The sequence below is a fragment of the Salmo salar genome, chromosome ssa26 (genome assembly GCF_905237065.1).
Source record: "Salmo salar chromosome ssa26, Ssal_v3.1, whole genome shotgun sequence".
Classification (NCBI taxonomy): domain Eukaryota; kingdom Metazoa; phylum Chordata; class Actinopteri; order Salmoniformes; family Salmonidae; genus Salmo; species Salmo salar.
In genome coordinates this window covers 40,940,014-40,957,972 of record NC_059467.1, presented here as the reverse complement: position 1 = coordinate 40,957,972, position 17,959 = coordinate 40,940,014, and the positions used below count along the sequence as shown (strand labels likewise).

Genomic DNA, 17,959 nt, shown 5'->3' with positions numbered 1-17,959 from the left:
CACTAGAAACAGTCATTTTATTTACACTACTATTACACTACACTAGAAACAGTCATTTTAATTACACTACTATTACACTACACTAGAAACAGTCATTTTAATTACACTACTATTACACTACACTACAAACAGTCATTTTAATTACACTACTATTACACTACACTAAAAACAGTCATTTTAATTACACTACTATTGCCTGACATTTGGCGTTCTGACTGGAAATCGTCTTAATCGGAAACGACCTTTACATTTCTGGCTCACAATCTGTAACGCTTCAGCGATACAGACTGAGTAGAGAAGTAAACGGGACTAATAAAGGAATGTAATTAACGGGACCTTGTGATTCATTCCAAGACTAAATGGTTTTCTATTCTTCAGGTGTTCATCATTGCCTCAGCCAGTAATGAATAAATAAATAATTGATATGTCATTAATACATTAGTACTATATTCATTATTCATACACTCTTGTTGATTTTGAATAATGTATTTGACTGCATGTTACTGACACAAAGTGGAACCAAATTGGGTTGCTTATTGATTTCAGATTCATTCCTTTATTATCATCCAAAATACTGTAACAATTTCAACATGAAATTCATTTATCTCATTATATGCATATAATCTCATATATAAGATATGGCACTTTCATGTTCCTTGCTTGGTTTATTGGAAGTGTATCATGGAGATACTGTGTGAATGTTACTGGTTTACTAAGATAAGGACTAGGTTTTATTTGCAGGTTTAAATAAACGGAGAGGATCATGGAACTGGTGCTGCCATACAACCAGCATTTGACCATGATCAACAGGTATAATTGCATCCAAACATTTCTTCATTGTGATGTTATTGTATATTTAACATTCTAAGATACATTCTTCATATCAATTCTAATTCATTTACAGCATACCTGAGCAATAATAAATTGTAAACAATTTCGACATTTTCTTACAAGATCAAATGAAATACAGTGAATAGAAAACGTGTCGTTCTTTTCAAGATGTCCATTTCTCCTGTGTTTTTATTTTTTTATCTGACCTAGTGTTGTTTACCTGCCGTTTGTAAGATCCTATTCTGGACTTTCTATTTCCTACCTCTGATATTGAACTCTGTTGAGGAAACATTTAGCTGGATGGTTTACGCCTGTTGTATTCTGTCATGCGACAAATAAACTTTGAATTGTAACCCGCTCCTTGTGATGAATATGATAAATAGATAATAAATGATATGTATTGTATAGGCATGCAGGTGCAGTGTTTACATGTATTGTTCTGACTTTATAAGGTGTAAATATGACAGCAATTGTTGTATGAAGCCTGAAATATTGGAACACGGCTTCAATCTTTTACTATCAAAGGCAATACCTTTGTGATTGTGAATGTAGATCCAGTGCATTCTTTCATTGACCTTAAAACTCCTGGAGGCTCTCCTGTTCTGAGTACATTGAGGACATGCTTAGTGCTGAGGAGGAGAACATAGCTCCCCAGGTTAATCTCTGTCCAGTCTCTGGATCAGTCGGCACCACTCTAGCCTCTTCTGAGTGATGTAGGCCGGGGTGATGGTCTGGACAGGGAGGCGAGGCGAGCCCTCCACTCTGGCCCTCTCACACAAGGCCTCTGCGTTACAGATCACATACATGCCGCAGTCATAGCTGTTCTGCTGCAAAGGACAGGGCTCCTCCACAAAGGGCACTTTCCTCCCCGACCCCAGGAAGGGCTCCAGCTTTGTGGCGATGCGCCGGGCGTGAAGTGAGTTGCCACCACTCTGCGAGTCGTAGTGGGCAAAATGGCCGCTGTCGCGCAAGAACAGCAGCAGGCTCCAGTGAGAGCCGCCGGCAGTCTGGATGGAGTTGTCGTTGACAGCCAGGAAGACCCAGCGCCGGGAAGCTAGCCCCAGCGGCTCCAGAAACAGGGCTAGGTCCTCCGGGCAGGCAGCACACTTGATGAACTGGGTGACCTCGGGGCTGATGAAGATGGCCGCTTCGCCAAGGCCTTTGAAGAGCTCAGCGGCAAAGTACTCGAATGCAAAGCCGATGACCTGGTCGTTGAGCCAGTGAGGGCCCTCCAGTAAGGCCACATCAGAGCGCCGCAGGAGGCTGTCCTGGTAGCTCAACACAACAGGATCCATTCTCTCCGAAGGCAGGGAGGGGTTGGACAGGTAGACAGGGTCAGTCTGGAAAACATGGAGGAACCGGTTTTGGGAAGATTAAGTTAAAGATGAAGCAACACTACTATACACAATCACAAACTGTCATCTTGTCAGATTTTTCAGGAATGAGCGCTAGCTAATTCATTAGTTGAGTGTATGAGCCACAAAACATGGTTTTCTACTAGTTAGCTATAGCCTAGGTGCTGAAAGTACTTTCCAGATACCTAACCTTAGCTATGTTGGCAGGCTGATTAGCTATGAATAAATAAATAAAACTTCTACTGGATATAATCTTCAATCTCACAATTAGCACAATAGCTATAAAGGCTATATAACAACACACTAAGTTAGCTAGTCATAGCTAAAACCTTTTTTATTTTGGTCAAAGTTGGCAGGTTTGCTGGCGCTACATTGCGTTTTGCTATGCTAGCTAGTGTTGACTCCCAATCCAATGGGTTTGGCATGCGCAGTGGGTTTTACGATGTACAAAATTAATAAACAAACAAACATTTTATTTCACATACCTTACCAGACACATTCACTAAAAATGTCCATCAAAAATGCAACCTTCCTTCCTCGTTGCAGTAAGAAACGTAAACGAGTACGAACTGCTCCACTCCTGTAAACATTTTGCGACAGTACTGCGGGGCAAGTGGGCTTTCCCGAGACATTTGGGACCTCTGTGTCCATGCGGGTGATTCGCTGAATGAGTCGGTACATCCAATCCCCTCGAACCTCTCTGGGAAACACACCCTCCCTGATTATTTCACCCCGCCTATCGAGTAGCGTGAGCGCGCACTGTTTAGCAAGGAGGAAAAGGCAGCAGTGGTTTCATCGAACGTCATCGGGGATAGGAAGGGCTGCTTTTAATACATTTTAAGAAGAGAAGAAAATAGGACAAATATGCGGCACTGTTCGGGACTGATCTGAATTTTGAGAATTCTTTTCGGGGGAAGTTATTTGGAGAGAAGGACGAAGACGCAGTTGTTTAAGGAAACCCCGGGAATTAAAAATCAGATTTGAGAGTTGCATATATGTGCTAATTCCCCTGTCCCAAATGAGAAGGCTTCAGTGCACAACAGATTTGGATTAACGTTCATTGAAGTAGTAAGGTAAGAAGTGTTGTTACTGTCCCAAACGGGGCTTTTCATGTGCGTGTAAAAAATATATATGTACCAATCACTGGGGTATGGTACCAATAGGCAACGTTTTGCTATTGACGATATGATTTTTGGAATTCCATTCATAGCGCAATGAACTAACATTACCCTTCCCACTGAACCACAGGGAGTTTATTGCGTGTAGTTACCATTACTTGAAACGCGGTGTTAATGTATTGACTGGATTTATAGCTTGACCACTTTGTGATTGTGCGTGTATTGAAGAAACCGCGTCTTTGCATACAACATTTGTTATTTTTACTTTGTCAGTAGTGAGACTCCCACTATTACAAAAGTGTATTGCTTTCGATTAGTAAGTTATTGTCATGAGCTGTTAGATAACTGATGATGTAGTTTGTCAAGGGAACCGAAAGTTTATAACCTACGCACTATAGTTTTTAAACAAAATGATTTCAAGTCAAATCAAGACAGTATCTGTCAACGTCCATGCAGATGCATTGTATCCCATCAAATGTATCAAAATATGAAGGTTACAATGTCCCGCCAACTTCAAGTGATCTCAGACCACCCTCTTTTGACACAAAGTAATCGAACAATAATTGAGAGCACTAGCAATAGCAGAGGTGTGTTGTCTATCTCTGTCTGGGGCGGGGAAATATCTGCATGTATTATTTAGTGGAGGTTAGCCAGAATAGTTTATAATGCAGTGGATGCAGTACAGACTGCAAGGCAGGGGAATTGTAGAGGAGGTATAATGGGGTGAAGAAGCTGCTGAATCATGGGGCCTGCCCAGAGCAGCACTCCTTAGCCCATAACATTTGTTCCATTGCTTTATCCACTACTTATCCCTCAAGCTGACCTATCCTCGTACTGAGTTGATTGAGAATGTTTATATGATCTTTGGAGAATGTTATTGTTTGTAATGCCAGTGTAGAGGCTATAGCCTGTATTCTATACATGTCTTCTGTAGTTTGGATATTGTTTAGCCTGTAGATCATTTTTTATCAATAAGCTTCTCTGGAGTCTGATATGGGTATGATGGGAAACCATTACTCAATGGTGAGCAACAACAAGACATTTTGAAATTACAAAAATATAACGAATGTTTAGTAACTAACTTTTATTTCCTATTGTTGTTGCATTGTCGAGCCTGCAAGTAACCATTTCGTTGGACTGTGTATACATTACATAACATTTACATTACATTTACGTCATTTAGCAGACGCTCTTATCCAGAGCGACTTACAGAAGTGAATGCATACATAGAATTTCATACATTTTTTATTTTCTTTTTTTTCCTCTGTGCTATATCATGTGTATCCCGTACATACGTCTAATAAAACTCCCAGGTACTACAACTATATTCTCCATAAAGTTTGTTACTTGGACCCATCCTCTGTACAGGTGATCAGAGTGGGTCTGGAGGAATGCATTGGGACTGAGAAGACACAGCTGCCTGCTGGGGTAGCACCAGAGAGGCCTGCCATGGGCATGACATTAGAGTCCAGAAACTTGTCCCACTGACATGACTCCCGGCAGGCATCTCCTCTCTCTGACATTTCTGAATGGCAGACCTCTTGGCTGTATCACGTCATGGGGTAATAGAACACTTCAGCTCGCGTTAACTCTATGGTTAACATCCAATGAATAGTCATGATATGATGTTCTGGTGATGTCCATGGTTGGAGCTTGTATACCTGAAATGTGTAATAGCCTGGGTCAGGACTAGGCTACAGGATATTTCTGATCTCAACTGGATACATTGTGACGTTTGGGTTCATCTTGTTGAACTAAAGGCCTACAGGATAATATGGAAAGCAAGCCATCAAACAGAGATGAAGGCTTGAGAAAAACCATGTCGTGCTGATATGAACCTAGAGAGGTTCAAAAGTGGGAGTGATTGTCAGCGCAGCAGAGTAGCTACAGCAGCTGTTGTAGCCACAGATCTAACACCTGATGCAGTAGAAGCAGTGCAGATGCTGTAGAAGCAGTGCAGATGCAGTAGAAGCAGTGCAGATGCAGCGTCTGAATGGAACTACGTCACTCTATCTGCAGTTTGGAAATGCTCAATCATGAAGTATTCATTTGGGAATGAAATGTTATGTAGCTTTATTAGGCAATATCACTATCTATGACAGTGCAATATTACTGACTGGGGCTACGGAAATTGTTCATGTATGTTCTTAGGTGGGGTATGCTGTGGTATACTTTAGAAACCGATTATCTTTGAGGTGGATCAGTGAAATCAATGTGAATGGCCATTTGGCTGCACATTATTTAGTCATTGTAGGCTACTCTGTAGACACTCCAAAGTCTGAGCTGTGGGGTGCTGCTTTGACAAATGGAAACAAGCTTTACAGCAGTAGCAGAGTTCTTCCAAAGTTTTGATGGCTAGCCTCCATGATGGAAAAGACCATTGCAGAAATATACAACTATTGCATCACCCTAAAGCTATCGCTCCCTAACCACAGAGACTGTAGCCAACATGTTGACTGTGTCAGTTCTATCCTGATTGTTTTGTTCACTGGTGGACCGAGGCGACAAACTGCTCCTCTGTGACCATGCTGTGCTTTTCCCATATAGGACTACACAATGCCTTTGAGGATTCTAAAACTCAACATGACCTCAAATGAGTGACCTCATTGCCACATGCTTCTGTGGGGTTAGGTGGGGTGGGGTGGTAGGTCACGTGCTGAGTCACTTGGTCAGCCGCACATGAAAAGTGTTGTGCGGCCGCATGGCCGGATTGTATGGCGTAAGTGATTGGCACGCACATGAAGTGAAGTCATTAAAGTGGAACATGCCTGTTGCCCATGAACAAAGCTCCCCATTCTCTGTGGCCATTACAGGAGGCTACGGGACCTCAAAGGCTTGGCTTCCCCCATGGCTTTGTATTTCCCCTCGTTAACTCCTCATGGTGCTCAGACTGGTCAGGATGAGAGTTTCTAGTTTTAATGTCACATGCACAAGCACAGTGAAATGCCTTTCTTGCAAACTCAAAACCTAACAATGCAATGATCAGTAACAATGTATTACTAGAAAAAAACCCACAAGAATAAGAAATATAAAATACACAACTAAGTAAGCATACTAAATATAGGACAGTAGTGATGGAGGTAGATATGTACAGGGGTAAGGAGACTAGGCAACAGGATATGAGATAAACAGAGTAGCAGCAGCTTATGTGAGCGGGTGTGTAGAGTCAGTATAAATGTATGTGCATATTATGTGTGAGTGTGTAGGGCCCTGTGAGTGTGCATAGAGACAGTGCAAAGATTTGAAATAAAAGGTAAATTAAAGGTTAACTCAGTCTGTATAGCTATTTTGTTATTTATCAGTCGTATTGCTTGGGGATAGAAGCTGTTCAAGAGCTTATTGGTGTCAGACTTGATGCACCGGTACCTCTTGCCGTGCGGCAGCAGAGAAAATAGTCTATGGCTTGAGTGGTAGGGTCAGCGTGGCTGAGGTGATGTTGCCTACCCTCGCCACCCGGGGTCGTACCATCAGGAAGTCCAGGATCCAGTTGCAGAGGGAGGTGTTCATACCCAAAGTCCTAAGCTTGGTGACGAGCTTGGAGGAGACAATGGTGTTGAACGCTGAGCTATAGTCAATGAACATCATTCTCACATAGGTATTCCTCTTATCAAGAGTGATCGAAAACAAGGAATTGTTTTTTCTTTTCCTAACATTACCAACGGTGTTTTCTGTTTTCACCAAATTGAGTCGGCCTAAATGCAGGTCAGGCCTATTATTTGGCTACTAGCCTACTTGGTCACTAGCCTACTTGTTACTCGGTCACTAGCTACTTGTTACTCGGTCACCAGCCTACTTGTTACTTGGTCACTAGCTACTTGGTCACTAGCCTACTTGTTACTTGGTTATTAGCCTACTTGTTACTAGCCTTGGTCACTAGCCTACTTGTTACTTGGTCACTAGCCTACTTGTTACTAGCCTTGGTCACTAGCCTACTCATTACTTGGTTATTAGTGTCCCTTTAAAAGTACGGAGTTCGCTCCTACAGTAGTTCTCCCCTAAAAAGGAGTGTCTGTTGTGGAAAGAGGATGAGGCCAAATCTTTGTTTAATTCCTCTCTATTGAGAAACCCCTGTTGAGATGCTAGAACAATCACAGGAAACTCAAAGGGCATGTAGCGAAAGTTGCTTCTGGAAGAAAGCCCTTGAGTTAATTTAACCTACAGCTTCATCGCTCTTAGCAGATGAGGTCTAGGGTATTTCATAATTTAAGCACTAGATTTTATTTAGCTTAAATGTTTACGTCAATAAAATGATTAGGCCAAGATGGAATTACCGTTTACCCTCACTTCTTGGACATACCAGAGCCTTAGATATGCAGTTTTAGAAACTGTTCTTTGTTCTGTAAGCCTTACATGGCAATGCAGGAATTTTGATAGCGCACACTGCACAGGGCTGCAGGCCAGAAGGTTGTGGGTTCACAGACCACCATGGACAAGAGTAGTGGAAATATCTCCTTTATAGTAAAAGCATTTCATGAATCTATCATCATATTTACAGACCCAAGAAAATATAGCCTTTTATAAACATTTCATTAAATTCTACATCATTTTAAACATTAGCAGAATATTTTTTTAATACCACACAAATTACCAAAATTATAGGATAAGAATGGACACCGACGGGCCTCCCGAGTGGTGTAGTGGTCTAAGCCACTGCATTGCACTAGAGATCCTGGTTCGAGTCCAGGCTCTGTCGCAGCCGGCCGCGGCTGGGAGACCGATGAGGCGGCGCACAATTGGCCTAGCGTCCTCCGGGTTAGAGGAGGGTTTGGCCAGTAGGGATGTTCTTGTCCCATCGCGCACTAGCGACTCCTGTGGCGGGCGCAATGCACGCTGACCAGGTCGCCAGGTGTACGCACGGCTCTCGACCTTCGCCTCTCCCGAGTCCGTACGGGAGTTGCAGCGATGGGACAAGACTGTAACTACCCAATTGGATACCACAAAATTGGGGACAAAAAGGGGTAAAATAATATAAAATAAAATGGACACCGAGATATGTGTTCATCTTATCATATTTCTCCAAAAATTTTACATTTAACTTCTGGCTATTCTTCCCAATGAGAGAAGGTCAAGTGTTTTGCTAAAAGCGGTCTGAGGTTAAACATCTATTGTACAGAAAGTGAATAGCTTAATCAAAGGATTGTGAAATAATTAGATTACTTCCCAAGCAAAGTGTATTTTTTGTCTCCTCTGCTATAGAAGGTTGTAGCTCAGCCTCTGAATGTCAAATAAATGAAACCATGATATCCCCATATGTGTCGGAGTCACGTCTTTCCCGGGCTTCTACACCTGCATTGCTTGCTGTTTGAGGTTTTAGGCTGGGTTTCCGTACAGCACTTTGTGACATCAGCTGATGTAAGAAGGGCTTTAATAAATAAATAAATAAATAAATAAATAAATAAATACATTTGATATTTTACATCTTGTTTTTAGCATAAAGCATCGCGGACCATAGCGCTGTTATAGAGCACTTTATATACATTTACATTTTAGTCATTTAGCAGATGCTCTTATCCAGAGCGACTTACAGTAGTGAATGCATACATTTCATTAAAAAAAAATGCTCCGTACTGGTCCCCCGTGGGAATCGAACCCACAACCCTGGCTTTGCAAACACCATGCTCTACCAACTGAGCCACACGGGACCACATAATATAATCAGATCCGTTTTATTTTCTTTCAAATAAGCTTAAGCTGGCCATTTTCACTCCATTATGGAACTTCTACGGGTTTATGACATAGTCCCTCTTGTAATTGAATTCATTGGTTGCATGTTGCGTGACAATATTTTGTTTGTTTTAGGACTGATGCCCAAATGAGCATTCTGCTCAATACATCCTTATTGGGTGCTGATGAATATTTGTTCTAAGGTGCATTACTGTGGCATGAAAACACAATGACATTTCTTAAGAAGGCAAATCATTATTAGGAAAACCTTTTATTATTATTTTTATGTCACCAGATTGACTTTAGATGCAGTATTACTTTAACTAGGTAGCTAAGATTGAGGGGAGACCTCCAGATTTTAGCTAGCTAACATTAGCATTGCTAGCTATTTTTGACGAACTTTTCAAGCTAATGTCATTGCCATCTGTCTAAAGTAAATTTGACAACATGATGTTGATGATGGCAATGTTGTTTCCTACTATTTTATGAAATAAGCCCAAATCCTAAAAACATTATACCGACCTATAGAGTTTACAATTGCATTGATGAACATCCCCCCTCTGCCCTCCCTTACTATATAATTTATTTGTCTACCCATTGTTTTTAGAATGCATGGTGTTTGTTAGTTCCCCCATTGAACTCCCTGACCTCCCCTCTCAGTGTACGATAACGCTATGTTGTTTAATATACTTCATCAGACACGCGGTCTGCTAAAGCCATTAGCGCCGTTAGCGTCGTCAGTGTTCACCTCAGACAAAGCGCCTGTCTTGTCCTCCTTTGACTGACTGATCTGCCAAACTGTTATGATTTCTTCCCATGTCCTGTCCGAGGCCCTGTGATTCACACCCTAGATCAAGGCTTCTCAAGTACTATTTGAGAAGGTCCGGTAACACACATTTCCTAGGTGGCAAAGGTCCCGAATGCATATTGTCATTTATCGGCGTAGTAACAAACCCCAACCTAGCAACCCATGTGACCCCAAACTGTTCACACCCCTCTTGTTGGCAAAGAGAGAATTTTGCAGTTTTCAAAGCTTATTTCCTGCAATTCTACACATTTTGCAATGTCTTATGTGTGTTCATATTATACACGGGGTTGAAGTCCGACTGAGCTAAAACATTTACATTTTTACATATATTTTATTTGGTCATATTTTTTACTAGTCGGGACCCTTGGTCTGTATTGACCCCGTTCTGGGTCCAGATTAGGACTGTGGTCTGCCTATTGAGTATGGGGGCCCGAGATATTAACCTTCATCTGCCAGCAATATGCTACTGGCTAATGTTACAGAAAAAAGATGAACATTTCCCACAGCTGGATCTTGTTTTCTTGAATATAAGGATGACTTTTGGGGGGGGTGTAAACAACATGCACTCTTTTGATATTCTATCACAATAGATATACATTTGACGGTTATTTAGAACTTTCTCAAAATTGTCTTATTGTCAGTTTATCCTGGCTGTAGGAGTAAAAGCTAGGCCTATTTTATGCTAACTTTCTAGTCAGACGTTGTGTGGTGTTCCATGGTCTTTTTCACCTCTCATTCCTTTGTTCACTCACTGCGCACCCATTTAGCTTCCCCTGGTCATGTCACACAACTCGAGGCGAGCTGTGAAAGTTACAGGCACTGAGGCTAACATTTGCTCCAAGTGTTTCCGGAGGGGGGCCAATGTAAATCTGGGAAAATGGACTCTCAATAGGAGCACTGGACTGCTGTGACCCTCTTATTGAAGGCAGCACGCTATTGTTCAGAGAAAAAACCCCACCTGAGCTGTCCCTATTTTGGACGATAAGTCCCTTTTTTGAAGATGTATTAGATCCCTTCCTGACACAAGTTCCTGGCAAATTGGTCAAGATGCTAGTTGAATTAATCAATGTGAAGCTGGCTGAGCTTCGATTCAGTATAATAGTGACATATGGACAGATTTTTACACTAAATCTACACTTTGCTTTGGGGGGGAAAAAAAACGTATTTGGGTAACATTACAAAGGTAATGTTTGATGTGGACTCTGTAATACCTAGGACTACCACAAGAGTTGTGAAGCTCAAAAGTTCTCAAGTTTCTTTGCATACGTTCATCTCAAACAAAGCATGGATCAATGTGGCCACTGTTTCAGATTTCTTCTGCCTCCCTCCATCCACTGCCGCTCCGACTGCACCATTCGTCTCATATTTCAAAGAGCATCGTCTGGCTGCAGACTGACAGCGATCAGTCACGCCAGTCGTCATGTTGAAGAGTCTGAGAGAGCCCTCTGAACACTGACCTACAGTTAGAGCTCATGTTGTTTCTAATGCGCTAAGCAGATGTGCTTAACATTCAGCCCTGCAGTTAATGTCATAGCCTGCCCATTGTACTGTATATGATGAATATTGCATTAGTGCCATCATAGCTGCCAATGCATAAGCTATACAGTTTTGTTATACATGGGAAACCCAATGGTCATCCCAAAACATGCTTTTGGGTTGTGCTTTCAAATCTCTGATAACCTTTGCTGGAATTAGAGGCGTTGACAGAATGAATGAATTGTTGGTTTGAATGATAAAAAGTATTTTCTGCTTTGCTCATGTTCAGTTCCTAGGAAATGCCTCATAAAGTCATTAGTGTGGATCCACTACCTAGCACATGTTACACTTGGCATTATTTCATCGCTAAAGTACCCAAGCTAGCTTGTCAAAGCCAGTCAGGCCAAGTGAATTTCCTTTGTCATCGGTTAGGCTAGTATAGAAATGCCTTTGAAAGGGAATAACAAGCCTGGAAGGATTGGTTTGGTGTCTGGAACCTCATACAGCAGTATGTACTGGTATGTTAGCTAGCTACCTAACGTCACGTTAGTTGGCTACGAATACATAGCATATAGTTAATATACTGGCATGTTCTATCTAACCACCCAACATTTTTTGACATGATTATTCACGTCATTCTTAGCTTAGCTAAGTGGTATAGTCTTTGTGGGGCGGCAGGTAGCCTAGTGGTTAGAGCGTTGGACTAGTAACCAAAAGGTTGCAAGATCGAATCCCCGAGCTGACAAGGTAAAAATCTGTCGTTCAGTTAACCCACTGTTCCTAGGCTGTCATTGAAAATAAGAATTTGTTCTTAACTGACTTGCCTAGTTAAATAAAGGTAAAATAAAATTAATTCATCTACTCTGATTTCAGAGCACTCTAGAGCGCGGAATAACTTATGAATTTACAAACGCTCAAGTGTGTGTGTGTGTGTGTGTGTGTGTGTGTGTGTGTGTGTGTGTGTGTGTGTGTGTGTGTGTGTGTGTGTGTGTGTGTGTGTGTGTGTGTGTGTGTGTGTGTGTGTGTGTGTGTCAGTAAACCTCTGGGGGGGGGGAAAAATCATAATTAAATTGTTGCCAGCAATGGATAACATGAAAACAACCTAACCAGCTTTGCCAGGGTGAGTTGTTCTCTCATTTGTGTCTGGAAGTAGCTAGCAAGTTAGCTTGGGTGCTTGACTGCCGCTCTGATCAACCCTACTCTTCCGCCAGACTGTCCAGTGTGCGCTCTGTACGATCGAAGAGCAAAACACTCTGAATTTACCAACTGACAATACTCTGAATTGACAAATGCCCAGAGCGCATGCTGGCACTCCAGATTGAATTTACAAACACACCCAAAGTCGAATGATTTCATATGTATATAATGTATTCTATTCTACTGTATTTTAGTCAATGCCACTCTGACATTGCACTTCCTTATATGTATATTTCTCAATTCCATTATTTTATTTTAGATTTGTGTGTATTGTTGTGAATTGTTAGATACTATTGCACTGTTGGAGCTAGGAACACAAGCATTTTGCTACACCCGCAATAACATCTGCTAAATATGTGTATGTGACCAATACAATTTGTTTGATGCCAAGCTAGTCATTTGTTATGCTAACAGGCTAGCAAGAGGTTGCATAGCAACAGCATCAACTTCCTGTAGACAGGCGAAGCGCTAGTATGCTCAACTGAAAGGATACGTTCGTTTACAAACAGTATACTAAAAGGGAACGAATAGTATGTAGTGTGTATATATATATATTCATTAAGTATGTAGTATACAGTATGTTAGTATGGGTATTCGAACATAGCTATGGATTCTGTTATGGAGTGTGTGTACTATAGGACTGCCAACGACTCCAGTTGATTGAATTGAACCGGATTCGTTTATGATGGCACTCAGGATTACCTTGCACAGCATGACATCATATGGCTGGGTTGTATCTTTGAGGTTTCAGTCTAAACTTATTTTTATTATACTAAAAGTTGTACGCCCTCCAGTGTGGATTAGGGGTGTGAACGTTAGAAAAGTCCCTAACGGGAAAAACGGTTATTTTGTTTTTTCTCCCCACTAAATTAAAATAACACTGCTGCTGGCTCGCTTGCTCTTCGCTAATGATACGAGTGTGTGTTCAGTCTTCGGTCTATTGCTTGTAGAATATCCTAACCTATTAATTGATGATAGGCCCTGCTTTACTGAAGTTGCAAGACATTGCAAGCCAAGAAATTGCAAAATACAGCATTCCATTGCAAGATACAGCTTTTGATTGCTGATAGATAGGCCTAGTGCCTTCTAACTCCTGTCTGCCTGGTGGCCAACGTGCCTGGTCATGTCTACATCTTTTGTCAAATTTGTTGTAAAAAGTATATATTTTTTTGCATTTCAGCTAACCCCCCTAACCTTTATCAAATGATCCTAACCTGCTACGTTAATTCTCCTAACCTGCTGCATAAGTTTTCCTAAACCTATGAAAAGTACATTTTGACCAAAGTGTATGCCTTCTAGACAAAACCAACCTGCCTGTAATGTGCTCCTCTACTCTCTCTGTCCCTCGCTAGCTCTATATGAAAGATGCGAGTGTTCTTGGAAGTATTGGAAACTAAACCAGTCTACTTCGTTCCAAAATCTTAAGAGTCGCTTCCTAGCAAATGTCTTATTTCTACTAAATGTTTTGATTTAAATCACAGTATTTAATAAACAGGCAGGCTGCGCGCAGGTAGTTTGAGATTATTTGATTGACAGTTCTGGTTTCCTAGTGATGGACGTTAGTCACACTTCAGAAGCTGCATTCCTTTACAGACAAGTAAAATACCCGTTCAGTGGCGCTTCGAAACTATCTCCAGAGAAGGTTTCGTGACCGCATTTAAAAAGCCTTAGTGTAACTTTACAGACAGACAAACAAACATGCCGTAGCTGGGTGCTTTCAAGGGGTATATGACAGTGGTACAGAACTTCATTGCCTGGCCCTAGCGGTCATATAATGCGACCATTATTCTGCATTGTGAATTGACGTCGAATGTTATGATTTTTCTTATTGTTTTTAATGGAAAACTGATTTTAAAAATGCTGTTTTTAAACGTTTTACTTTAGATGTGTGTAGCCTTTCTTTTTTAAGATAAGAAAAATCATACAATTCCACGTCAATTCACAATGCAGAATGGTCGTATTATATGACCGCAAGAGCCAGGCAATGAAGTTCTGTACCCTTGAAAGCACCCAGCTTTTTAAACTTTAAGCAAAATTGTCCTTTTGTAATTTGTCCATAGTATGGGATACAGTTATGAATCAAGACATCAGAAGTGACAACTGCAGTGTGGTTATGTAATTAATGCCTCACAAAGGAATCATCCTGCAGCTAATTCGATCAACATCAACACAGTTAATTGACTGTGATGGTTAGTTTGATTCAGATCTTCATACCCTGCAGGTCTAAAGACTGTTTGTTCAGTTGGTTGCATGACCGCATCATTCCAAAGACTAACGGGGCATCTTGAGCAGGAAACAGACCATTTATCAGTTCAGATCTGTTTGCACTGAATATTCAAGGCAGGTTGTATCTCTGGCACTGTAATGGGAGCAGAAGTCCTCAGCAGACAGCTCTCAAACAGGACATGAGTCCTGGTGTTTGCTCCCTGTCTTCTGTCTGTGTCTCTCGAACTTGCATTGTTCATATCTTGCATTACTCATCTCATATGTGTGTATATAGTATTCTATACTATTCTACTGTATCTTAGTCTGTTCTGCTCTGACATCGCTCATCCATATATATATATATATATAGTCTTAATTCATTCCTACTTAGATTTGTGTGTATTGGGTATATGTTGTGTAATTTGTTAGATATTACTCCACTGTCGGCGCTAGAAACACAAGCATTTCACTACACCCGCAATAACATCTGCTAAACACGTGTATGTGACCAATAAAATTTGATTTCAATTTGTATGCGCTTGCGTGTTAGTAAGAACGGTTACATGCACACAATAATGCGATTTAATTGTAATTTTTTTGTGGCTAATCCGATTAATATAATGATGATTATTGATTAAAACATTTACAGTGGCTTGCTAAAGTATTCACCCCCTTGGCATTTTTCCTATTTTGTTGCCTTACAACCTGGAATTAAAATATATTTTTTTGGGGGGGGTTTGTATCATTTCATTCATACAACATGCCTGCCACTTTGAAGATGCAAAATATTTTTTATTGTGAAACGAACAAGAAGTAAGACAAAAAAACAGAAACTTGAGCGTGCATAACTATTCACCCCCCCAAAGTCAATACTTTGTAGAGCCACCTTTTGCAGAAATTACAGCTGCAAGTCTCTTGGGGTATATCTCTATAAGCTTGGCACATCTAGTCACTGGGATTTTTGCCCAATCGAGGCAAAACTGCTCTTGCTCCTTCAAGTTGGATGGGTTCCGCTGGTGTATAGCAATCTTTAAGTCATACCACAGATTCTCAATCGGATTGAGGTCTGGGCTTTGACGAGGCCATTCCAAGACATTTTAAATGTTTCCCCTTAAACCACTCGAGTGTTGCTTTAGCAGTATGCTTAGGGTCATTGTCCTGCTGGAAGGTGAACCTCCGTCCCAGTTTCAAATCTCTTGAATACTGAAACAGCTTTTCCTAAAAAAAAATCCTGCGTTTAGCGCCATCCATCATTCCATCAATTCTGACCAGTTTCCCAGTCCCTGCTGATGAAAAACATACCCACAGCATGATGCTGCCACCACCATGCTTCACTGTGGGGATGTTGTTCTCAGAGTTATGAGGTGTTGTGTTTGCACCAGACATAGCGTTTGCCTTGATGGCCAAAAAGCTCAGTTTTAGTCTCATCTAACCAGAGTACCTTCTTCCATATGTTTGGTGAGTCTACCATATGCCTTTTGGCGAACACCAAATGTGTTTGCTTATTTTTTTCTTTAAGCAGTAGCTTTTTTTCTGGCCACTCTTCTGTAAAGCCCAGCTCTGTGGAGTGTACAGCTAAAAGTGGTCCTATGGACAGATACGCCAATCTCCGCTATGGAGCTTTGCAGCTCCTTCAGGGTTATCTTTGGTGTCTTTGTTGCCTCTGATTAATGCCCTCCTTGCCTGGTCCGTGAGTTTTGGTGGGCGGCCCTCTCTTGGCAGGTTTGTTGTGGCGCCATATTCTTTCCATTTTGTAATAATGGATTTAATGGTGCTCTGTGGGATGTTCAAAGTTTCTGATATTTTTTTAATAACCCAACACTGATCTGTACTTCTCCACAATTTTGTCACTGCCCTGTTTGGAGAGCTCCTTGGTCTTCATGGTGCCGCTTGCTTGGTGGTGTTAGATGCTGGGGCCTTTCAGAACAGGTGTGTGTATATATACTGAGATCATGTGACACTTAAATAAAGTCCACCTGTGTGCAATCTAACTAATTATGTGATTTCTGAAGGTAATTGGTTGTACCAGATCTTAATTAGGGGCTTCATAGCAAAGGGAGTGAATACATACAGTGAGGGGAAAAAAGTATTTGATCCCCTGCTGATTTTGTACGTTTGCCCACTGACAAAGAAATGATCAGTCTATAATTTTAATGGTAGGTTTATTTGAACAGTGAGAGACAGAATAACAACAAAAAAATCCAGAAAAACACATGTCAAAAATGTTATGAATTGATTTGCATTTTAATGAGGGAAATAAGTATTTGACCCCCTCTCAATCAGAAAGATTTCTGGCTCCCAGGTGTCATTTATCACTGTATGCACGCACCACTTTTCCAATTTTTATTTTTATTTTTTGAATAAAGTAATTTTTTTCACTTCACCAATTTGGACTATTTTGTGTATGTCCATTACATGAAATCCAAATAAAAATGTATTTTTAAAATTACAGGTTGTAATGCAACAAAATAGGAAAAATCCCATGGGGGATGAATACTTTTGCAAGGCACTGTACATGCTTTGTAAGAAGAACGATTTCCCTCATAATAATCCTGTTTCCATGGAGCCATCTGGAATCAGGCTACCTGATGGCACTCTGAAAAATGCTGAAAATCACCAATCAAAATAAATGTTCTACCACAGCGACTGTTATTTTTGGGAAGCAGATTTGATTATGAGTTCAAACATATGTTTGTATGTGAACTATTTCTAAGAGGCATACATTCAGTTGTTCCAAACTCACTTCACTCACACTAAAGAGGGTGCTTTACTCGCACCTGGCTGGTGCTAGCACAGATCAAATACACCTTTGGAATGCCGATTTTAGGTGTTTACATGTCCTAATAATTCGAAAGATTTCTCAGAAAACCAGGTGTTTTAATCGCAGAGTAAGGTGTTTACATGACTAATGCATAATCTGTCTACTGCCATAATCAGTTTAATATCAAATTATTACTGTGCGTATAAACGTACTCGGTGTGAGCGTGTTTATTTACCAGCCAGTGTATCTGGAGGAGTCCACCCGCTGGTGCCCGGCTCCTCCTCCTCTTGTCCTTGAAGCTGCCTTGCCCCAGGCCAGGACCTGCTCAGCTGAACCAGGCCTTGGCCTAATGGCTACCATTCTTATGGGGAAATGAAGTGTGTGTAATCCAGGTCACTGATGCCTCCTACAGTAGCCTCCCTGTGTCTTCTTCTTCACCCTCATCTCCACTCCCTCTCTGCTGCTTTTTCTCCCTCTGACCAACCCCAGCTGCTTGCTTTCAGCACCGGCTGAGTGGATGTTCTGACATCGCCCCACTCACTCA

The 17,959-nt window shown here is 41.2% G+C and overlaps 2 protein-coding genes across 17 annotated transcripts in view; one reads left to right on the top strand and one right to left on the bottom strand.

The window, feature by feature from the left end:
- Window positions 1–536: 536 nt before the first annotated feature.
- senp8 (SUMO peptidase family member, NEDD8 specific) lies at window positions 537–2,828 on the bottom strand. Of its 2 annotated transcripts, none has more exons than XM_045707944.1 (2): window positions 2,677–2,828; window positions 537–2,171 (listed from the first exon to the last, which is right to left on the bottom strand). In XM_045707944.1, the coding sequence occupies exons 1-2, from the start codon at window positions 2,683–2,685 to the stop codon at window positions 1,488–1,490; spliced, it is 693 nt and encodes a 230-aa protein (XP_045563900.1). In that variant the 5' UTR covers window positions 2,686–2,828; the 3' UTR covers window positions 537–1,487.
- A 112-nt stretch (window positions 2,829–2,940) lies between these two features.
- myo9aa (myosin IXAa) overlaps window positions 2,941–17,959 on the top strand; it is a 202,530-nt gene continuing 187,511 nt past the window's right edge. For 12 of the 15 annotated variants that reach the window (XM_045708257.1, XM_045708250.1, XM_045708251.1 and 9 more), the window contains exon 1: window positions 2,941–3,259. The gene's annotated coding sequence lies outside the window, so the exon portion shown is untranslated. The remainder of the gene's footprint in view (window positions 3,260–17,959) is intronic. The other 3 variants (XM_045708252.1, XM_045708258.1, XM_045708248.1) reach the window with 1 other exon arrangement.